The 24,952-nt window shown below is 39.3% G+C and overlaps 1 protein-coding gene across 1 annotated transcript in view; it reads right to left on the bottom strand.

The window, feature by feature from the left end:
• SMARCC1 (SWI/SNF related BAF chromatin remodeling complex subunit C1) overlaps positions 1-24,952 on the bottom strand; it is a 179,511-nt gene that overhangs the window by 54,313 nt on the left and 100,246 nt on the right. Inside the window, exons 20-21 of the mRNA XM_082637961.1 lie at positions 17,264-17,522; positions 15,876-16,037 (exon numbers count right to left, since the gene is read on the bottom strand). Coding sequence (XP_082494087.1) covers positions 15,876-16,037; positions 17,264-17,522 — 421 coding nt within the window. The remainder of the gene's footprint in view (positions 1-15,875; positions 16,038-17,263; positions 17,523-24,952) is intronic.

Below are 24,952 nucleotides of genomic sequence, written 5' to 3'. Positions count from 1 at the left end.
TATTCTTGGGGAGAGAGAGAGAGAGAGAAAGAGAGGGAGGGAAGGAGAGAGGGCACGCGCACGCGCGCTTGTCTTTGGTCTGAATTCTCACTAGAACTGTAAACCCTGAAGAGGTTGCAGCCACTCACATATCCCTTAATGTCATATTTTTTAAATATCTATTTTATTTATTATTTATATGGCTGCACTGGGTCTTAGGTGCAGCAGGTGGGCTCCTTAATTGTGGCATATGGGATCTAGTTCCCTGACCACGGATTGAACCCAGGACCCCTGCAATGGGAGCGTGGAGTCTTAACCACTGTGCCACCAGAGAAGTCCCCTCCCTTAATGTCACCTTGTTGGTGTCAATAAATTAGAAGGTTGAGAATCTTTCCCTACAAATATATGGCCTGACCCATGTCTGCAGAGTTAATGAAAGAAGATACTAGAATGAATAAAATGAAATTCCCAACTTAAATAAGAAACATATAACATAAACTAGTGAGCCACATGCCAAAGACAAAAAGAAAGAGAAAGTAAAAAAAAAAAATCCTCTTACCAGGTAATTAATGCCTTGTCAGCCAGGGAAAAATACCAACATCACAGTTTACAATTAGCTCTTTATGCTGTAGAATGGGTTGGTAAACATTTTCTGTAAAGGGTGAGATAGTAACTCTTTTCAGCTTTGCAGGCCCCGCAGTCTTAGTTTTATCTACTCAACTCTGCCATAGTAGCACAAAATCAGCCACAAAAGCCGCTTGGAAGTGAATGGGTGTGGCTGTGTTCCAATAAAACTTCATGGACACTGAAATCTAAATGTCATATAATTTTTGAATATCACAAAATACTATTCTTTTGGTTTTATCCAAACATTAAAAAATGTAAAATCCATTCTCATATATTGTGGGCTAAATAAAAATAGCTGGCAACTTGGATTTGGCCCAAGAACCAAAATTTGCTAACTCCTGCTCTAGAAAAATAGGATGAGTTCTGGATACAGACTAAGTACGAATCCTGTCCCCACAATTTACCAGCTCAAGTGACCCTGGGCAAGCTCCTTAGTTGACAGCGGCTTCAGTTTGCTTATGTACAAAAGGAGAATTATTATTATTTCCTTCACAAGGGTAGTGCTAAGGATTAAACTAATTATTTCATGTAAAATGCAATAACTGTCCAGCTCATAGTGAGTGCTCAATGACAATTATTAATATTATCAGAAAGTTCAGTTGGCTGGACCCAGACCCTATCTCTCTATTAACATGAGCCCTTTCCGTGGCCTTTGGCACTGCTTCAGGGAAAACAAAGGGCTCTCATTCTTCCCTGGACTGCCAAAGATCCTTCCCAATCTGGTTTGTTATCTGACTTACCCTCCTCGTGTGATCTTTTCTGTAAAGGACCAGTTAGTTTTATAAAATGACCTGCCCATGTCCCATTCTCTTAAAATGTTACTAATGGGTCAGCGATAGCTGACCAATCTGATCGACAAGGGGTCAGCCAACGATGGCTGCTTTTGTAAATAAAATTTTATCACAACACAGCCGAGCTCATTTATTTAAGTATTGTCTATGGATGCTTTTGCACCACAAAGGCAGAATTGAGTAGTTGCGACAGAGGCTGTGTGGTCTGCAAAAGCCTAAAGTTTTTACCATTTGGCCCTTTATAGAAAAAGTCTGCTAACCTCTGTGATAGAAAATTCATGCTAATATGATAGTCCTGCTTATGAACAAAGATACTCTGAAGACACTGTCGGACTCTCAAGGTCTCAACTTTAATGTTGGAAATTGAGGGACACTGGTGGTGAGACGCGAGGGTGGCCTCATATGATCCCTGCCTCAAGGTTTTCATGTCCTTGTATGAACCCCTTCTCTTGAGTGTGAGTAGCATCTGTGATTTGTTTCTAGCCACAACAGAATACAGCAAAGGTGACAGGATGTTAGTTTATATAAGACCCTGTGCTGTTACTTGCTCTGGAGACTCTCCTTGATGGCTTGATGAAGTAAGCTGCCATGCTGGGGAAGCCTAAATGGCAAAGAACCCTGGTGGCCCTAGGACCTGAGGGAAGCTTCCAACTGACAGCCAGCAAGAAATTGAGGCTTTCCGTTCTACAACTGGAAGTAAATGAATTCTGAGAACAGGAGTGACCTTGGAGGTGGATTCTTCAACAGATGAGAATGAAGTTCAGCCACCATGATTGTAGCCTTTTGAGATCCTAAGCAGAGGACAAGTTAGGCTGTGCATAGACTTCTGACTCACAGAAACTATGAGATAATAAATATATCTTGTTTTAAGCCACTAATTTTGTGGTAATTTGTTATGCAGCAATAGATAACTACTATACCTCCTAAACTTTTGAAGGAACCTCAACCAAGGGTGAGAAGCAAATTATCTAGCATCCATGATAACAATGTCTTCAGAGACTACAAATAGAAAATGGTCTCATCCACCAGACTATTTGGTTTCCAGTCACCAACCCTTTCTCCTAGCTTCTGCAATGCAGTGCGCTTTTCAGTCTAGTAATAATATGGTTCGCAAAACCAAAATGAGGAGAGAGAGAGAGAAACCATTCCCCAAAGAGTCGAGGGAGGGCTTCCCTGGTGGCGCAGTGGTTGAGAGTCCACCTGCCGATGCAGCGGAAACAGGTTCGTGCCCCGGTCTGGGAAGATCCCACATGCCGCGGAGCGGCTGGGCCTGTGAGCCACGGCCGCTGAGCCTGTGAGTCCGGAGCCTGTGCACCGCGAGAGAGGCCACAACAGTGAGAGGCCAGCATACCGCAAAAAAAAAAAAAAAAAAGTTGAGGGAACTGGAAAAGTTAACTTTGAGGAGAGAATTAAATGCTTGCAAAATACCTGCCTTTAATAAAGTATGTTATGAATAAGTAATGATGCTTTTTAGAAAGAATTACGATTTGGTGAGAATACTCTCCATTTCCTACACATCATCTGTAAACTGCCAGCAGTTACTTCCTAAAACAGACAGAACCCCGTTACTTCTACTCTCTGACATCTTCCTCAAAGTCTACAAGGTAAAAGCCCTTCAAAATCAGGCCCAAACCTACAAAGCTGCCCTTGGCCACAGTACCTGCTCCCCACAGACTTCTTTGTACTATTTTCAGAATATGCCACCTATGTTCATTCCTTCTACCTTTTTCATTATTGTTTAAAAGGTCACGTCCTTGGTGCAGCTTTCCCTAACTGACCCAAGCATAAATAATCATGTTTCCTCCACATGTGCCTCTACCTATAGCTGTATCTCTTTTTTATAATGATATCCCCTCCCCCACCATAAATATTCTTCAAGGACAGGGTGATTAATTCAGTGATTCACGAAGTGTGGTCTAGGTACCCTGGGGGTTCCCAAGGTCAAAACTATTTTCATAGCAACACAAAGATGTTACTTGCCTTTTCACTCTCATCTCGCACAAATGTGGCGTATGGCTTTCCAGAGGCTGCATGATGAAGTCAGCTATAGAAATGTGCACCTATGTATTATTGTTTAAAAGTTTCCTAGTACCAATTTTTAAACTTAAAAAAAATAATAAATTTATTTATTTATTTGTTTGTTTTTTTTATTTTTGGCTGTGTTAGGTCTTCATTGCTGTGCACGCGGGCTTTCCCTAGTTGCAGTGAGCGGGGGCTACTCTTCGTTGCAGTGCGCATGCTTCTCACTGTGGTGGCTTCTCCTGTTGCGGAGCACGGGTTCTAGGCACGCGGGCTTCAGTAGCTGTGGCTCAAAGGCTCTAGAGCCCAGCCTCAGTAGTTGTGGCGCACGGGCTTGGCTCCTCCGCGTCATGTGGGATCCTCCTGGGCCAGGGATGGAACCCATGTGCCCTGCACTGGCAGGCAGATTCTTAACCACTGTGTCACCTGGGAAGCCCTCCCACTATCAATTTTTAATATAGTAAATGTCAACAGATATAATCCAAGTAAACTGAAGAAGCATTCTGGGTTCCTTGATATTTTTTAAAAGTCAAAGAAGTCCTGAGACCAAAACATTTTAGAAATGTGCGTCCAATAATTTTTGTCTTCCCAGGGAAGGAGAGAATGGTAGGAACTCATTCGACACTTCTGGGAGACTAATCATGTCATTCCCTGTATTAAAATTCAAACGTTCCATAAAGCTGGCAATATACAGTCTAACCAGGCTCGCGAGCCTTGTATCAAACTCTCTATAACCTAGCTCCAACCTGCCTCTGTAAGCTGCTCTCTTTCTACATCCTTATTTGAACTTTGTATTGTGGCCAACCTGGTTTACTTCCTGCCATTTGAACAACCTTCCACTTCCATCTCTGTGCCTTTGTTCACATCGTTCTACGGAATTGAATACTGTACTTGTTCCAATCAGGCTCAGTGACATTCTAAACCTCTTTTTTCAACATTCAGCTCAAATCCTACTTTCTTAGTGAAGTCTTCTTTAGCCTAAGATTACACGTCCCACTGTGTTCATTCTTACAGCACTTCCTATCTACACTCCTTGAACAATTAATACTGTATACTTCATTCTATCTCCAATCCTCCAACACTGAATTATTTTTCCATGTATATGTAACTCATCGCAAAAAATAGCCCCAATTATTAGAGGGTATTTCGTGTGTCTTACATAACTGCCCCACACCAAGAGCGCTATATCAAGTAACTGATATAGTTATACCTGATTTGACCAAAAAAAAAAAAGGTCACCAAAGGCAGACAATTGTATTACATAAGGGAAGCCAATTTCTTCCTAAAAATTCTTATCCTACCATCTAATAAATATGATTCATTAGGCAAGTCACTTAAATCCTAACTAGTCCTTAGAGGTTAAATGTCCTATTGTGAGCTGCTCAGAAGTCTGAATTTCTATTTCAATGCTTCTTGAAATAGATCTGAAAGAGCCCTTCAAATAAAACAGTGACAAAGAGAAGAGAGAAGCCCACTCCACATGACGTAGTCAAAGATCAAATACTGATCCACTTTTTCCTGAGGTTCACTAGCCTAGCATGTTTTCACATATTGGTGTTTTAGAACTGCCTGATTTTAAAGATGTTATGGGAATCCTCAGGGTGAGAAGAATGAGGCTATTTATATGCTGTGAATAGTATCTGAGGCAAGAATTGTAACAATCACTTCTGGGCTTTATGTTCCTAGAAAGTGACCTTTTCAATGTTATTATTATCAGGATGCTCTTCTTAATCTCCTGATGGACTCCAGACTAGTTCTTAACCTTCTCAAAACTAGGAGTAATGAGTTGGGTTCTTCTACACAGAGCTGTGACAAATTATTCAAGATACACTCCTTGGAGTCCTGTATTCCATAAGGTGTTAATCCACTCACTGATATGGAAGAATCTTCTCTGAATGTTCTATTTGTGATTCAATTTCCTTAAAAGCATAGTCAATTATAAGGAAAAAGTATCAGTGAACTTAATCTTTCAAAATCCTCTAAACCAGAATTAAGATACAGACAGTAAATCTACTCAGTAGCAAAAATAAATAAATAAAATAAAACCAATACTTGACGCTAGGAAATACAAATGGAGGGTACAATAATAAGTATCTGACAGACTCTTGACAGATTCTTAAATATACATATACATTCCAACTCTCTAGGGGAAAGGGCTGATGACCTAAAAGGGGCTGAGAGTCATTCTGTTATGATATTTATTTAGGAAAATGTTCTTATTCTTAGGAGACACATGCTGAATTATTTAGGGGATACAAAGAATCATGATGTCTACAACTTACTTTGAAATAATTCACCAAAATAATAATAAAATAAAAATTATTTATTAGATTCCTAGATAGATAAAAATGGCAAAATTGAACCTAACTGGTAGGGATACGAGACTTCACTGTGCTATCCTATCAACATTTCAGTATGTTTGGCTACAAGTAAACAGGTTATCAGAAAGGCTATTTTGTTTAGTTTCCAGATCAAATTAAAAAAAAATTAATGAAGCTCTTTAATAAAAGGCTTAGTGATAAAATAAAAATCTTTAATATTCAAACATATTACGTACGTTATTTGAAAAATAAATCAAATTTAACAATTCCTAGATGGGGTCTATTCTCAACCTAGTAGAATAAAACTTAAAAACATAGGTCAGACCCTGACACTCTTCTCCTCAAACCCCTCATTTGGCTCCACCTCAGAGTAAACATTAAAATGTTACAATGGCCCACAAGGCCCCTCATAATCTCCCTTGACCTCCTCTACCCTGCAATTCAGCTACCTGCCCATGATTCTCCTTGCTATTCCTCAGCTACGCCAGGCGGCTCCTGTCCAGCGGCCTGTATACTGGCTGCTCCCAATGCTTGGAACCCTCTGACCTTAGATGTCTACACAGTTCCCCCTTCCTTGCCTTCCACTTACATCTTTGCTCAAATGCCACTTTCTTGGTGAGACATTCATTCCCTGACCATTTAAAACTGCAATTCCCCACACTTCACTCTTATTGACAGGTCCCTGCTCTATTTTCACCATGCCATTTACCAGCCAACACACTCTTTCCACATATTCACATTTAATTTATACATTCTAAGTTTTACATATTAGATGCCTGTCTATCTTCCACCTATAAAATATAAAGTCCACAAGGGCAGGAATTTTGGTTGGCTTTACCAGTACCCTAGCACCCAGAACACAATGAGACGCCATGACAACACAACATATTTACAGTCTTATTTAACTCGGAGTTAAAAGGGGAAAAAAAGTTTAGCTTAAAACTGATGTCCCACGGGTTCGTGCCCCGGTCCGGGAGGATCCCACATGCCGCGGAGCGGCTGGGCCCGTGAGCCATGGCTGCTAAGCCTGCGCGTCCGGAGCCTGTGCTCCGCAACGGGAGAGGCCACAACAGTGAGAGGCCCGCGTACCGCAAAACAACAACAACAACAACTGATATCCCATCTCAGAACGGTTATGTAGTACGGGCTCATACACTGAATTTTGCTGTGAGTTTCTCAGCACTTAATCTTGTATAGATGAAACATCCACAGTCACTCTTGCCTGTCTCTTTATGCAGAGCCTAGGTTTTCGGGAGGGCCGGGTCTTTTCCTATTGCATTTGCCATAGTATATAACGTAATACGTACAATGGAGTTATTAGACCTTTAATGATCCTCGTTCAATGAATGAAAAATACACAAACATTCCTACACATTTTACTCCTGGCAGCATGCTACAGGGAAGAGAGGTTGAGCTTTGGGGTCAGAGACATTTAGGTTCAAATTTTACCCCATTCTTAACAAGCATGCCAATGTAACCTGCCAACACCTTAGTTTCCTTGCTTCTACTTAATAACAATGCCACTTTCTCCAAAGGGTTGTCCTGAAAAGAACCTTAAATGACGAAACAGAAAACCCCTATATAATGTATGACAAACATGGGTACTGAGAAAGAAATGTTGGTTTCCGATGACTTCTAAGCAATGTTTAAAGCTTCTCTTCATTTCTTTGGTCTTAACTTCTCTCACCTTCCCCTATAACTGAAAGCAAATAAAATCTCATAATATTTTTAGGTTAAATAAAAAAGGTCTCAAATATCAGTATTATTTTTTCTATTCCTCGAATGGTCTCTGGTCAAACAAAAACCATACAGACTTAGAGAAATCAGTAGATACTAATCAATGATTACAGTGTTAAAAGACGCTAAAGAAACTCCTGGGACTTCCCTGGTGGTGCAGTGGTTAAGAATCCGCCTGCCAATGCAGGGGACATGGGTTCGAGCCCTGGTCCGGGAAGATCCCACATGCCGTGGAGCAACTAAGCTGAGCACCATTAACTACGGAGCCTGCACTCTAGAGCCTGCAAGCCACAACTACTGAGCCCACATGTTGCAACTACTGAAGCCCGCGCACCTAGAGCCCATGCTCCACAACAAGAGAAGCCACTGCAATGAGAAGCCCACGCACCGCAACGAAGAGTATAGCACCTGCTTGCCACAACTAGAGAAAGCCCATGCACAGCAATGAAGACCCAATGCAGCCAAAAAAAAAAAAAAAAAAAAAAGCAGCACCACCATTAGAAAACAATTTATTAAAAAAAGAAAAGAAACTCTTGGGGCTTCCCTGGTGGCGCAGTGGTTGAGAATCTGCCTGCTAATGCAGGGGACACGGGTTCGAGCCCTGGGCTGGGAGGATCCCACATGCCGCGGAGCAACTAGGCCCGTGAGCCACAACTACTGAGCCTGCGCGGCTGGAGCCTGTGCTCCGCAACAAGAGAGGCCACGATAGTGAGAGGCCCACGCACTGCGATGAAGAGTGGCCCCCGCTTGCCACAACTAGAGAAAGCCCTCGCACAGAAACGAAGACCCAACACAGCAAAAATAAATTAATAAGCTCCTACCCCCAACATCTTAAAAAAAAAAAAGAAACTCCTTTTGACAACACTTACTTCCCTAAATAATTTCCATGAGAAGCCTCTTAATAAATGAAAAATAAGGTGTTTCAGACCTAGTGTTCACCTATCTTAACTTTTTTTTTTTTTTTTTTTTTTTTGTGGTACACGGGCCTCTCACTGCTGTGGCCTCCCCCGTTGCGGAACACAGGCTCCGGACGCACAAGCTCAACGGCCATGGCTCACAGGCCCAACCGCTCGGCGGCATGTGGGATCCTCCCGGACCGGGGCACGAACCCGTATCCCCTGCATCGGCAGGCGGACTCTCAACCACTGCGCCACCAGGGAAGCCCTATCTTAACTTTTATTTCACCAAATACTTCCCCCCAAATCCACAATAAAAAGTTAGATAGGCTAATGAGAGAAATCCAGTCTTGTATTTTGTAAGGAAACTTACTTATTTTTTCCCATATTATCATTTTACCATCATTAATACATAAAAGTTACTAGTGTAACTGTAAATTAAGTATCACAATAAAAAGTATGATTAATCTACCACCCAGGCACAGTATTACCTTGATAAGGAAACCTACATCATTCTATCTCAAATCTGTGTGCTATGTAATAAGGCACTATTTTGTTATATAAAGTATAAGTTTAAATGTAAATCTGATACTTCCTTTCTTTGAACTCTGAACTTGTAATGTGGTTCAGAAAGACAGGAGATATACTATTGACTCCCCACTACAACTCTGCTGAGCCAGTTCTACAGGGAGCACCATTTGTTGTTTCCTAATTTATTCTATTAGTCTCAGGCCAATATAAATCACTTTAACTGTAATAGGCCAGCATTAGTTATAGAATTCTGTCTACAACTCATTTAGAAATATTCATATTAGCCTGGTACTTTCCTTAACCCTTATTAAATGGTAAAAGGACCCAAATTCTATTGCTGCAACTAGTGAGTATACACTGCACTTCAGAAAGGTTACCTGATAGGCCACCTCCAGGTCCTACGAATGAAGTTTAGTGTTCATGCCATTCAAAGAATCACCCTTTGTAGTCTCCAGTGCTTCCTGCAGCAGTGTGATCCAAGCTTTACAAATCATACATTCACTAATGAATCAGGAAAATCTAGCCCCACAGGACTAAGGTTGCTAGATTTTCTTTTTTCTTTTTTTTTTTTTTGGTCCTCTTTTAAATCCCACTAAACTAGAAATGGCCAACTTCGCAACCTGTTTCTTAACCACTAATCCTTTATGGTATCATCTACCAAAATTTTAAAAACAGATTTACAGTAAAACCATGTCCCGGATTTTGCAGAGTACAGAAACTTCTTTGAATCAAATAAGAAGGCTTTGCCAACCCTTTTCAATTCCATGACCACAGGGAACCAAAAGACCCTACAAATGAACCAAAAACACACACAAAAAAAGTTGAGGAAAGTAAGACCTTTCCCAGGCATTCAATAGACCCAGGTTTTCCTGGCGTGAGCTGGGCACTGCCTCATGGTGCAGAATCAACAAAGAGCAACAGAGATGTGGCTTGGTTTGCTAATTTCAGTCTGCATCTAAGAGAAAGGAAAATAAGTGAGTTTTCAAACTAAGAAATACTGTGGATACTGTAAATTACTTTTTAACTCAAAGTCTTGGTACTCTGGATTAGTAACCAGTATCAAGAACAGTTAGGTCAATAATTTGTTCTGAAGACTAGAGTGAGAGCTTTGATTAATCTGACAATCTGTTTCCATTATCTGCAAAATGAAACTGCTAGATTGACACTTTCAAGAAAGTAGAGAAAACAACAGGGGTAGGCCCTATGCAAACTCATGGAAGCCCTAAGATTTTAGGCCAGAAGAGACCTTACTGGTACCTACTCAAACCACCTAGAAGAGAGCACCAGGAGTTCAGATGGTATCATCTGTGGCATATTGGCTGACAATTTAAATTTTTACTTCATATTATCTTTATCCTATAAGAATAAATGAAAAAGACAAAATCACTGCAGCTGAAGCATAGGTTGTATAAATTTCATACAACTGATACAAAGTCAGAACTATTACGCAAGATGACAGCAATAAATCTTTAGCTTGAATTATTCTTCAGAAATTGTTTCATGATCAATGAAAAAATTAATGAACAACATAAGAAACGTTGGAAATACACTACTGATAATTGTATACAAAACAGTATTTTTACTGTATTTTAGTGTGAAAATTACCCTCTTATATAGGAACACTTCTCGTTTGAGAAGTCAAGTACTGCTTATGAAGCTACTTTATTAAAATTCTACTCCTCTTCAAGATCAATTAAACAAAAACAGATAGAAGTCCTTACTAGCAAAAATATCATTTGTCCAATATCACAGACTGGCATAGCTAAACGACACTTTATAGAGAGTATCTAACCATCTCTTTCTTATTACAGATGAGAGAACTCAGAGGTAATGAACTCAGAGCTTTTCCATGAAAACACAGCAACTAAAAGACAGCTGGAGTGGTATGTTGACATCAGATAAAACAGACTTTTAAACAAAAAATGTTACAAGAGAAAAAGAAATATATTATATAATGATAAAAGGGTCAACCCATCAAAAAGATGTAACAATTATAAACATACATGCAACTAACAACAGAGTCTCAAAATGTATGAAGCAAAACCAGACAGAATTGAAGAAAGGAATACAGTCCACCCACAATAGTTGGAGATTTCAAGACATTTCAAAAAGGATGGAACAACTAGGAAAAAAGATAAAGAAGCAGACAACTTGAACAACACTATAAACCAGCCACACCAAACATACATAGAAGATACCATTCAATGATAGCAAAATACAAAATGAATATTTTCACCAGGACAGACAATATGTTAAGCAACAGAACAAGTCTCAATAAAATTTAAAAAATAGAAATCACACAAATTATCTTCTGTGAATAAAATGGAATGAAACTAGAAATTAATAACAGAAGGAAATCTAAAAAATTCACAAATTGGTACAAGTAAACAACATGCTGTTTTATTTTTTTAAGAAACTATTTTCTATCAACCTCTTTCCATTTTAAGAGTTTGTGGAAGAATAGCTTAAGACCACTGAGTGGTTTAAAAAACATACTCTTAAACAACCAATGGGTCAAAGAAGAAATCACCAGGGAAACTGCAAAATATTTTGAGAAGAACGAAAACAAAAACAAAACATATGAAAACTTATGGAATGCAGCAAAAAGATATTTATATAGCTATGAAAGTCTACGTTATCTACATTAATAAAGAAGAAAGATCTCAAATCAATATCCCATCTTCCAACTTAAGGCACTATTAAAAGAAGAGCAAACTTAACCAAAAGCAAGAGAAGGAAGGAAATAATAAAGATCAGAGTGATGATAAATTAAGAGAATAGAAAAACAATACAGAGAACCACTGAAATCAAAAGTTGGTTCTTTGAAAAGATTAAATTGACAAGCCTTTTTCTAGACTGATGAAGGAAAAAAAACTGGACCAAATTACTATTATCAGGAATGAAAATGGAAACACTACCAACCTCACAGAAATAAAAAGGAATACAGGGCCTTCCCTGGTGGTGCAGTGATTAAGAATCCAACTGCCAATGCAGGGGACACTGGTTCAAGCCCTGGTTCAGGAAGATCCCACATGCGGCAGAGCAACTAAGCCTGTGCGCCACAACTACTGAGCCTGCGCTCTAGAGCCTGCGAGCCACAACTACTGAGCCCACACACCACAACTACTGAAGCCTGCATGCCTAGAGCCCGTGCTCTGTAACAAGAGAAGCCACCGCAATGAGAAGCCCACGCACTGCAACGAAAAGTAGCCCCCGCTCACTACACCTAGAGAAAGCCCACGTGCAGCAACGAAAACCCAACACAGCCAAAAATAAATAAATAATTTAAAAAATTTTAAAGGAATATAAAAACATTATGAACTTTAAAAAAACCCAGCTTTACCAAGATATAATTCATACACCATATGATCAACCCATTAAAATGAGTACAATTCAATGAATTTTAGTATCTTCCCAGATATGTACAACAATCACCACAGTAAATTTCAGAACATTTTCATCACCTCAAAGAGAAACCCCATACCCTTTAGCTATCATCCCCCTTTACCGCTGTTCCTCCCAACCCTAAGCAATCATTAATATACTTTCTGTTTCTATAGATTTACCTATTCAGGACATTTGATATAATTGGAATTACATACTATATTGTCTCTTTTTACTGGCTTCTTTCACCTACCAAAATGTTTACAAGGTTCCTCCATGATGTGGCATATGTTAACACTTGTTCCATTTTATGGTCAAATAATATTCCATTGTATACCACATTTTGCTTATCCATACAGTTGATGGATATCTGAGTTGTTTCTACTTAGGGTTTTATGATTTTTTGTGTGTGTGGTGAACAAATTTGATAATCTACAAATTCCTAGAAAAACACAAACTACCAAAACTGTTTCAAGAAGAAAAAGAATACACTTTCTATAGCAAGTAAACAGATTTTCTATCAGTAGTCAAAAAACATTTTAAATACAGCCACTAAAGAAAACAGTATGGTGGTTCCTCAGAAAACTAAAAATAGAATTACCATATGATCCAGCAATCCCACTCCTGGGCATATATCCAGAGAAAACCGTAATTTGAAAAGACACATGCACCCCAACGTTCACTGCATCACTATTTACAACAGCCAAGACATGAAAACAACTTAAATGTCCACTGACAGATGAATGGATAAAGAAGATGTGATACATATATACAATGAAATACTACTCAGCTGTAAAAAAAGAATGAAGTAATGCCGTTTGCAGCAACATGGATGGACCTAGAGATTATCACACTAAGTGAAGTAAGTCAGAAAATGACAAATACCATATGATATCACTTATATGTGGAATCTAAAATATGAACAAATGAACTTTATCTATAAAACCAACAGATTCATGGACACAGGGAACACACCTGTGGTTGCCAAGGGGGAGGGAATTGGGGGAGGGATGGAGTGGGAGGTTGGGGTTAGCAGGTGTAAGCTATTATATACAGAATGGATAAACAACAGGGTCCTAGTGTATAGCACAGAGAACTACATTCAATGTCCTGTGATACACCATAATGGAAAAGAATATTAAAAAATTAATATATGTATAATGGAATCACTTTGCTGTACAGCAGAAAATAACACAACATTGTAAATCAACTATACTTCAATTTAAAAGAATATTAAAAAAGAGCATAGGACTTGAAGGATTCACATACAAGTTCTACCAAACATTTAAAGAAGAACAAACACCAATACTTCTTTAACTCTTCCAAAAGTTAGAACAATTTCTAAAGCACTCTTAGAAGTTAGTATTACCCTGATACCAAAACCAGACAAAGGTATCACAAGAAATAAAAAGTACTAACCAATATCCCTTATGACTATAGATGCAAAAATGTTTAACATAATACTAGCAAACCTAATCTAATAGAATATTAAATGGATTAGTCACATTGATCAAGTGGGATTTATCTCAGAAATGCAAAGGTGGTTCAACAGGTGAGACTCAATTAATATGTAACACATAAATATTTACTTATGGAATAAAGTAAAAATACCACACAATCATCTCAATTGATACATTAAAAGCAGCTGATGAGAACTTCCCTGGTGGTCCACTGGTTAAGACTCTGCGCTTCCACTGCAAGGGGCACGGGTTCCATCCCTGGTCAGGGAACTAAGATCCTGCATACCGTGCGTGCAGCAAAAACAAAACAAAACAAACAAAAAAACCCCAGCAGCTGATGAAATCCAACATCCTTTCATGATAAAAACACTCAACAAAACAGAAACAGAAGGGAACTTTCTAAAGTTGATAAAAGGCATCTATGAAAATCGAACATATAACATCATACTAATGATAAAATGCTAAAAGCTTTCCCCCTAAGATCAGAAAAACAATTTCATTTACAACATTCAAAAGAATAAAATACAAAGGAAAAGATTTAACAAAGGAAATACAAGACTAAAAACTTCAAAACACTGCTTAAAGAAATTAAAGACCTAAAATAAATGGAAAGACATCTGATATTCATTGCTTGAAAGACTTAACACTGTTGAGATGGCAATACTCAGACTGAATGCAAATAAAAATCACAATAAGATACCACTTCACACACACCTAGGCTGGGTATTTTTTTTAAAAAGGGAAGGGGAAAACAAGTGTTGGCAAGGATATGGAGAAATCGGAACCTTCATATATTCCTAGTGGAAACAAAATGGTAAAACCACTGTGAAAACAGCTGGATAGTTCCTCAAACAGTTAAAGAATTACCACATGATCCAGTAGTTCCACTCCTACATACCCAAGCAGCAGAAAATCACCAAGTAACCGGTACATGAATGTTCATAACAGCATTATTCAAAAGAATGAAAAAGCGGAAACAATACAAATATCCATGAACTGATTAACAGATTAGTAAAATGTGGTATATCCACCCAAGTATATTATTCAGCATAGTACTGAATTACACTATACCATGGATGAACTTTGAAAACACTATGCTACCTGAAAGAAGTCAGACACAAAAGGCCACAATAGTATGATTTCATTTATAGGAAATATCCAGAATAGGCAAATCCATAGAGACAGAAAGCAGAGTAATGGCCAACAAAGCTAAGGAGAGAAAAAATGGGAAGTGACTGCTTAATTGGTATGGGGTTTTTCTTCTGGGGTGACAAAAATGTTCTGGAATTAGATAGTGGTGATGAATGAACAATACTGTGAATTTACTAGAAGCCACTGGATTACATACATTTAAGTGATTAAAATGAAGAATTTTACATGAATTTTATTTCAATTTAAAAATCACCCAAAACAACAATAAACTTAAACCTACTCAGCAACATATAAATTAAAATAACCACAGAAGTCCTTTCTCAATTCTTATGTCTATATGCTCAAAACCTAGATCTAAAAACAGGCATCAGACACCTCACAACTGTGATATTATTAACAGTTATGAGGGGACTTCCCTGGTGGCACAGTGGTTAAGAATCCGTCTGCCAATGCAGGGGACATGGGTTCGATCCCTGGTCGGGGAAAAGGTCACATGCCGTGGAGCAACTAAGCCTGTGCACCACAACTACTGAGCCTGCATTCTAGAGCCTGCAAGGCACAACTACTGAGCCCACGCACCACAACTACTGAGGCCTGCATGCTCTAGGGCCCGCGTGCTGCAACTATTGAAGCCTGCGCACCTAGAGCCCATGCTCCGCAACAAGAGAAGCCACAGCAGTGAGAAGCCTGCACGCCACAATGAAGAGTAGCCTCCACTCGCCGCAACAAGAGGAAAGCCTGCACGCAGTAACAAAGACCCAACACAGCCAAAAATAAAACAAAAACGGTTATCAGACAATTTTAAAAATTCTATCATAAAAGGAAGAGATAAAAAAATTATACATTAATTTTTTATGATGCAAGTTTCTATTGATCATTGTACTCACTCTTAAGTGCAAGCAGACCCAATTATTCTAGCAAGCTGACAGGAAAATACAACACCTATTATCCCTGTCCTTGGGGGCAGCAGTGACTCACCAAGCTTCTCTGGCTCATCTGGCCCTGTGCCTGCAATGCAGCTGCTCTCCAAACCATAGGTGGGATCCACTTTCCCAGAGGCTCGTGCTGCTTCTTGTACTTTTTTGACGTGAGCTTCCACCAATTCCAGTGGTACCTCCTCCCGGACTCGAGAAAACTCTTCTGTTTAAGAATAAAAATGGAACAGTGATCTGGTTTTGCATAAATATTTGCTTCAATGTAAACTAGGTAATCTGACACAACATTAGTGTATCATGTGTAACCTAGTGACCTTTCTGGAGACTCGATCTGATCTACCCCAGCAAATCAAGAGGGCCAAAGGAGATAAACATGTACAGTAATGAAATTCTATGACTCTAAGTTTTACCTTACATGTCACAGTGTCTTACTATATAAACAGGAGATCTTTAAATTTCTATTAGTAACAATCAAAACTGCTATCCAGGGACTTCCCTGGTGGTCCAGTGGTTAAGACTCCACACTTCCACTGCAGGGAGCCTTGGTTCAATCCCTGGTCAGGGAACTAAGATCCCACATGCCACAAGGTGCGGCCAAAACTAAATAAATATTTTAAAAATAATAAAAAAGAATAAAAAATTGCTGGCCAAATTTCATCTAACTCTGCTGGCCAGATTTTAATCAAGACAACAATAAGGATAAAACAACCAGAAAGTCAAGAAAGAGTTCTATGGTATGAGAAAATTCTAATTAGAATTATTGTAATCCAAGAATGTTAAATGACTCCTTTTTGCCAATTATAGAAAATTCTGAATGAATCACAAAACATACCATTAAAAACCTGTTTTGTCCCTCTAATTTTTTTTTTTTAAGAAGATGTTGGGGGTAGGACTTTATTAGTTTATTTATTTATTTTTGCTGTGTTGGGTCTTCGTTTCTGTGCGAGGGCTTTCTCTAGTTGTGGCAAGCAGGGGCCACTCTTCATCGCGGTGCACGGGCCTCTCACTATCGAGGCCTCTCTTGTTGCAGAGCACAGGCTCCAGACGCGCAGGCTCAGTAGTTGTGGCTCACGGGCCTAGCTGCTTCGCGGCATGTGGGATCCTCCCAGACCAGGGCTCGAACCCATGTACCCTGCATTAGCAGGCAGGTTCTCAACCACTGCGCCACCAGGGAAGCCCTAAATTCTTAATAAATGCTCTTAGTTTGAAAATTATTACATTTTAAGTGTTTTAGTTTAAAATATTATAATACTTCAAATACAACATGGTATCTTCAAGGGGTAATATCTGTTTTTTTTTTGTTATTTACATAACTGAAATGAATATAACAGCCAATAACACTTAAATCTGAGATAAAATTAGCATGAAAGGAAGTATTAAACCATTATCTGAAATTGTTACTCTGGTGAGATGGCTTAAGAAAGTTCATACCCAAAGCCGCTCTGGCTGCAGCAGATGCCACACGAGGATCCACCACAGATGCCAAAAAAGCAACAGTGCTCATGACTGGGTTTCCTGACTGACTGAAAGGGACAGGCTGGTAGGCCAGGGGCCCCAGGGAAGCATCAGAATTCTCAAGGTATGGGTCCTCAATGGGAAGCCTCAAAAAGTGGAGGATGCATTCATCCTGCGTGCGACTTCCAACGTGTTCTGACACTTTGTTCCAATCATCCTTATACATCTCCAAAGCCTATAATGGAAAAAAACAGGAGCTTTAATATCAGGTAACAAGGAAGTATTTAATGACATCAGAAGCCTGTGACTGTTCTTTAGATAGACTTTAAAAACAATAACGAAAATGGTTATACTGTTCATAAGAAAATAGGTAGCTATGATTGCTTTCATTATTATATTAAATTCTCAATTAGTCAAGAAAAATAAATAAAAGGTATGCATATTACAAAGGAAGAACAATTGGTTTTTATTAATACACACATGATTGTTTATATAGGAAATACTACAGAATCTACAAAAAAAGGTATTAAACTAAAAAGTTCAGCAAGGTCACCAGTTAAAACAATAATAGAAAAACTCAATTATATTTCTATATATACTAGCAATGAAAATTTTTTAACTGGAAAAAAGTATTTAAAATAGCACAAAAATGAAATACTTAGGAAAAAATATAATGAAGAATGTGTAAGACCAATATGCTGGAAAAAATAAAACATGCTGAGAAATCAAAGACCTAAATAAATGAAGAGATATGCTGTGTTCATTCATTAGAAGTCTCAATATTGTTAAGATGTCAAATCTCTCCAAACCGAACTACAGATTCAACGCAATCCCATTCAAACATTTTTTTTGTTAAAAATTCCGAAACTGATGCTAAAATTCATAGAGTACACACATTTCTAGTTTAAAATTTTTTAACTTTTCAGAGAAAATGCTGAAAAACTCCAACAAAAACAGTAAAAGCAGTCTCCAAGGGGGAGGGAGATAGAAGAATATGAAGGAAGCCACAAATAGGTTGTGCTGAGAAAGTCAAGGAATGAACTGGGTAAAAGAATCTCTTGGGGAGCTACTGTAGCTACCAAAGTTACTACTCTCACATGGTTCTATCTACAGCCATGACTTGCCACCAGGGGCAATTGTGTCTCCTTAGGGACATTTGGCAGTGGCTGGAGACATTCTGGGTTGACACAATTGGAGAGGTGCTACTGGCATCTAGTGGGTAGAGGCCGTGGATGCTGTTAAAAATTCTACAGTGCACATAAGAGACCCCACAATAAAAAAGCTATCTGGTCCAAAATGTTAACAGTGGCGTGGCTAAAAACCCTACTGTAGAGCCTGATTTGCTAATACTGTGTTAAGATGAGTTCACCATGATGAAGGTTCTCTCCATGTTTATTGCCTCAGTGAATTCTTTTTAAATTTTTTACTTTAATTTTATTTTTTGGCCATGCCATGAGGCATGCGGGATCTTAGTTCCTTGAACAGGGATCGAACCCACACCCCCTGCACTGGAAGTATGGGGTCTTAACAACTGGACTGCCAGGGAAGTCCCACCTCAGTGAATTCTTAAATCTGGACTCCAACTGCTGCTCCAGGCTTTCTTTCTCACTGGAGTGGTACAGGACTCCTCAAAAACCCAAGCCAGCAAATCACCTTACTCACTAAATCCCTTGAAAAACAAGGCTAATTCTGGGTATCCTGTGGACAGTCTGTGGCTTTGGGTAGTTCTAAAAGGAACTGCTTTAGAAAAAAGACCCAGATTGTAACAAAAAACAAAAATCAATCTATCTCATTAGGGTCTCTGGGGCCAGAAACATATAACTGAGACTGTCGTAAATTTCTGATTATGGGTAGAGATTTTCTTGACATGTTCTAGTGTAACCTTTTCAAACAAACTTATTTCTAAAAGTTTCTTTCTTTATTCATTTTCCTTCAGCCAGAGAAAAATAAGAAAGTTCAGGAAGGTTTTTTTCCAGAATAAAGCTAAGGAACTGTCATGCAAAATTCAAGCCAGAGCACAAGGCTGAGAAACAGTGAAGTTCTGAGCCTGGGCACTCGCATTACATAAGAGGGGCAGAAGGAAGAGATGTTTTCAAAACAACATGGTGACCAACTGGCCGGGAAGGAAGAGAAGGGTGACATATACAGAAAAGTTATTAGGAGACATTTTACACTACAGAACACTTTCATTCCTCCTGTCATCACCGGGGTCTTCACCACTGCTTACTTGGATTCTTAGAACTGCCTGTCTCTCTACCCTTAAATTCATCCTTCTTCCTGTTGCTAGAGTGAAGTATGTTTGACACAGGACACCATCTCTCTCCTGCCTGAAACTGTTTCAGTGTTCATCATTATCTTACAGAATTAAGGCCAAACATGACCAGGGCTCTGCTACTTCTTCCACCTCACCTCCGTACTCTTTAATGTTCCAGAAATACCCAGATCTCACAACACTGTCCCTAAGTACTGTGCCTACGCACAGTTTGTTCTGCACTGGAACTATCATGTACTAGAACCAACACCAGCACCACACTCCAGGAAGCTGTCCATTGTATCTCATCCGCCCAGCCCAGGTGCACAGCCACTCCTCTGTACCTCTCACGCTCCAGTCATACCTCTAATTGTGTTTTAATCGGCTTCTGTCACAGACTAGACTATGAATTCCTTAACTGTAGAGACTATGGCCTAGCCATCTCAAGCTACAGCATCTACCCCAGTGCCTGAAACACAGTACCCAATAAAATGTGCTCAATTTAACCACAGGAAACGGGACTAAAGCAGGAAAAGTAATCTGACTTTTGCATGGCTCCAAGCATCAAAAAAACAACCTGGGGAATTTTCCTGGCAGTCCAGTGGTTAGGACTCTTCACTTCCACTGCCAGGGACCCAGGTTCAATCCCTGGTCAAGGAACTAAGATCCTGCAAGCCAAGCAGCGCGGCAAAAACCAACCAACCAACCAACCAAACAAACAAAAAATCCCTGTATTTAAAAAAAAAAAGGCTTTCCTCAGGACAATTTTTTTTTTTACTGGAAGATATACTCATCTAAAGTGTAATTCAAAATTACACAGGAAGATAAGCAACAAAGATTTACTGTATAGCACAGGGAACTATATTTAATGTCTTGTAATAAAAATAATCTGAAAAATTATATATATAACTGAATCACTTTGCTGTATACCTGAAACTAACACAATATTGTAAATCAGCTGTATATCAAGAAAAAATAAATAAAATTACACAGGAAAAAATATTTCTTGGGTTGCATATCAAGGCAAAGTAGGTCAAGTGGATGCACACTGTGAGAAAAATCTTTGAGGCTGCTTACTGAATACCTTCTAATGCTATTGTTTCTATAATCTGGCCAGTATAAAATGAGAAACCCATCTACGGATAAACAAATATTAATACCTATCATGGATTTTCTTTGTAGGTGCAAGATTTTATGGCCATTAATTACTTAAGGGATAATAAATACAAAGCATGAGAAAGCAAAGCAGGCATGAGAAAGAAAAGTTAACCAGGTAGAACCAACAAGCTCACAGATTCAAGTTTTCTCAATTTCAAAGCCAGGGACAATGATAAATGACCAGGAAGAATACTGTAATCAGTTGTGGACTTAAAAAAAATCCTGAGGGTTTCCCTGGTGGCGCAGTGGTTGGGAGTCCGCCTGCCGATGCAGGGGACGTGGGTTCGTGCCCCGGTCCAGGAGGATCCCACGTGCCGCGGAGTGGCTGGTCCCGTGAGCCATGGCCGCTGGGCCTGCGCGTCCGGAGCCTGTGCTCTGAGACGGGAGAGGCCACAACAGTGAGAGGCCCGCGTACCGCAAAAAAAAAAAAAAAAAAAAAAGAGAAATCGTGAAAGCCTCTTTTTAAAAATCCCCTTAGTCACTATGGAATAGAATGGTGCTATTTCTTCTTTCTTTCTGGCACCCTGATTCTATCAATGCCACTTCAAACTGCTGTAAGGACTTCTTATACCGATGATGCGTTTTGTGGCTTCTTATACTGATGATGCATTTTCAGGTGAAACACCTGAAATTCCTCACACATTTTACAAATGAAATCTTACTCAAACATGACTCCATCTTCTTGATCTTATGCATGTCTACCAATTAAAGATCTTTTTCAAACTGCATTCATTTGTCCAATGAATAGATTCCACTTTGGTCATTTGCAAAATTCAAATTATGCCCCCAATATTTGTAGTAACACAATAAACTGAACACAACCAAAACCAATAACCTGCAGCATTCCGTATAATAACTGTGCTTTGATAAGAAACCATATCAAATAAAGTATTTTTAAATAAAAGTGATGGTCTCCGTCTTGTACTGTTGGTGGGAATGTAAATTGATACAGCCACTATGGAGAACAGTATGGAGGTTCCTTAAAAAACTAAAAATAGAACTACCATACGACCCAGCAATCCCACTACTGGGCATATACCCTGAGAAAACCATAATTCAAAAAGAGTCATGGAGGGCTTCCCTGGTGGCGCAGTGGTTGAGAGTCTGCCTGCCAATGCAGGGGACACGGGTTCGTGCCCCAGTCTGGGAGGATCCCACATGCCGCGGAGCGGCTGGGCCCGTGAGCCATGGCCGCTGAGCCTGCGCATCCGGAGCCTGTGCTCCGCAACGGGAGAGGCCACAATAGTGAGAGGCCCATGTACTGCAAAAAAAAAAAAAAAAAAAAAAAAAGTCATGTACTAAAATGTTCATTGTAGCTCTATTTACAATAGCCAGGACATGGAAGCAACCTAAACGTCCATCAACAGATGAAAGGATAAAGAAGATGTGGCACATATATACAATGGAATATTACTCAGCCATAAAAAGAAAGATGTGGCACATATATACAATGGAATATTACTCAGCCATAAAAAGAAAGATGTGGCACATATATACAATGGAATATTACTCAGCCATAAAAAGAAACGAAATTGAGTTATTTGTAGTGAGGTGGATGGACCTAGAGTCTGTCATACAGAGTGAAGTAAGTCAGAAAGGGAAAAACAAATACCGTATGCTAACAAATATATATGGAATCTAAAAAAAAAAAAAAAAAGGTCATGAAGAACCTAGGGGCAAGATGGGAATAAAGATGCAGACCTACTAGAGAATGGACTTGAGGATATGGGGAGGGGAAGGGTAAGCTGGGACAAAGTGAGAGAGTGGCATGGACATATATACACTACCAAACGTAAAACAGATAGCTAGTGGGAAGCAGCCACATAGCACAGGGAGATCAGCTCAGTGTTTTGTGTCCGCCTAGAGGGGTGGGATAGGGAGGGTGGGAGGGAGGGAGATGCAAGAGGGAAGAGATATGGGGACATATGTATAACTGATTCACTTTGTTATAAAGCAGAAACTAACACATCATCATAAAGCAATTATACTCCAAAAAAGAAGTTAAAAAAAAAGAGAAGCATGGGATAGGTTAAAAAAAAAAAGTGGTGGTCTCAAGAATAATCCTAAGGCTTCCCTGGTGGTGCAGTGGTTTCGAGTCCGCCTGCCAATGCAGGGGACACGGTTCATGCCCCAGTCTGGGAAGATCCGACATGCCAAGGAGCGGCTGGGCCCGTGAGCCATGGCCACTGAGCCTGCGCGCCCAGGGCCTGTGCTCCGCAACGGGAGAGGCCACAACAGTGAGAAGCCCGCGTACCGCAAAAAAAAAAAAAAAAAAGAATAATCCTAAATATTTGGGAAGCTGCCTGTGTGATACACTTGTCCAATAAAATGGTATGATTCTGGTGAGGGCAGGGGTAGGCAGACAACAATAAACCCTAATGAATCTTCCAGATTTATCAAGGAGAAATTGACCATGTTTTTGGTTATAAATCGATTAAAAATTTTTCTTCTGACTTCATATTAAGCTATTAATTACCAATAAACTATAAAAACAGGTGTTAATGGTAAACAATGCTGTTAGGAAGTCTTTTGTTTCTCTTTGTGTAAGTGCAGACAACACCTGTTGATTCAACAGCATGTTTAAAAGAAAGATCAACCACTGTACAGGTTCCACCTGCAGGAGAGAAAATGCACTATTGTGTGGGGATACTGTGGTTTTCTTGAATATGCTCAGGTTAAACAGTAGCTCAGCCATTCTGACCTCACTCTGTATTTACTATCCACAAATCTTAATGTAGCAGAGGAGAAAATTTTGAGTATCAATGTGCAGCAAGGAAAAGAGCTGACTGACAGGAGCCTGTTGTTTCAGGTAGTGTTGCACAACTGAATTTCTCCCTAGAGCCCACAGATTCTAAACGAGCAATACAAAAGCATATCCCATACATTCCCCCACAAATACTGAGAACTTTAAAATTAACATCCATAGCACATATGGCTAGAGAAGATAGCGCTGAAACAAATAAAAAGGAGCTCAGAAAAGAAGATCTTTGCATATCACTGATACTCAATGGGCGGATAAGAATAAATTAAAATAGTGGTAAAAACTCAAAAAGAACAAATATTTTTGAATTTTGATCCAGAGAGACACAGAGAGAGAGAGACAAAGAGAGAATAAGGAAAAGTAGAAGAGGGGTGTAAAAAAGAAAAGGGAAGAGTTAATACACCACTAAAACTTCTTAATGAACCACAACTGTTAGAACAACTCAAAATCAAATTAAAGCAATGCAGAAACATGAGCCATCACCAGGCCCAAAGTATCCTAAAGAGTAGTCTGGATACTCATGGAGCACCAGACCCTTTCACAGGAACTGAAAGATCAAAATCATTTTCAGAATAATACTAGGACATTACTGTCTGTTCATTATGCTGACATTTGCTCAATGGTGCAAAAGCAATTAGTATGACCCCTTAGTATGAATCAAGGCAGTGGCACCATACTGTCTTGTCATTTTATTCTTCAGTGCCACACACCTGCAGAAGCAAAATAAGCCAACTTTACTTAAACATTTCCTTGATGAAACAGTAAAGATTATTAATTTTATTGAATCTAAATATCTTAGCCCATGTGTTTTTAATCTTCAGTGTTATGAAATGGGAGGTACACAAGAGGACTAAATATCAACTTTCAAAGCATGATGGCTGTCTAAAGGAAAAGCACTTGTGATTGAGTTTCAAGTTCAAGTAGCCACTTTTTTCACTGAATATCATCACTAGAACGAATTGCTAACACACCATGGTTTTACAGACACAGATATCTGGCAGACATTTATCCAAAAATAAACAATGATTCTCAAAAATGTCACTCCAGGGGCTTCCCTGGCAGTCCAGTGGTTAAGACTTTGCCTTCCAATGCAGGGGGCATGGGTTTGATCCCTCGCCGGGGAGCTAAGATCCCACATGCCTCGTGGCCAAAAAACCAAAACATAAAACAAAAGCAGTGTTGTAACAAATTCAATAAAGACTTAACAAAAAAAAAAGTCACTCCAAGGAAAACAACTGATGGTGTTTGTTGCCAATGATTAAGTGAAAATTACAATTGTGAAAAATACTTATCCACCATGAAAGCTCATTTTTAAAATTTTTATTTTATTATTTTTTTAAATTTATGGTTGTGTTGGGTCTTCACTGCTGCACATGGGCTTTTCTCTGGTTGTGGCGAGCGGGGGCTACTCTTCGTTGCGGTGCGCAGGCTTCTCATTGCGGTGGCTTCTCTTGTTGTGGAGCACGGGCTCTAGGCACGCAGGCTTCAGTAGTTG

Source organism: Mesoplodon mirus (assembly GCF_964341445.2).
Source record: "Mesoplodon mirus genome assembly, chromosome: 12".
Taxonomy (NCBI): domain Eukaryota; kingdom Metazoa; phylum Chordata; class Mammalia; order Artiodactyla; family Ziphiidae; genus Mesoplodon; species Mesoplodon mirus.
This window is presented reverse-complemented; position numbering and strand designations above follow the sequence as displayed.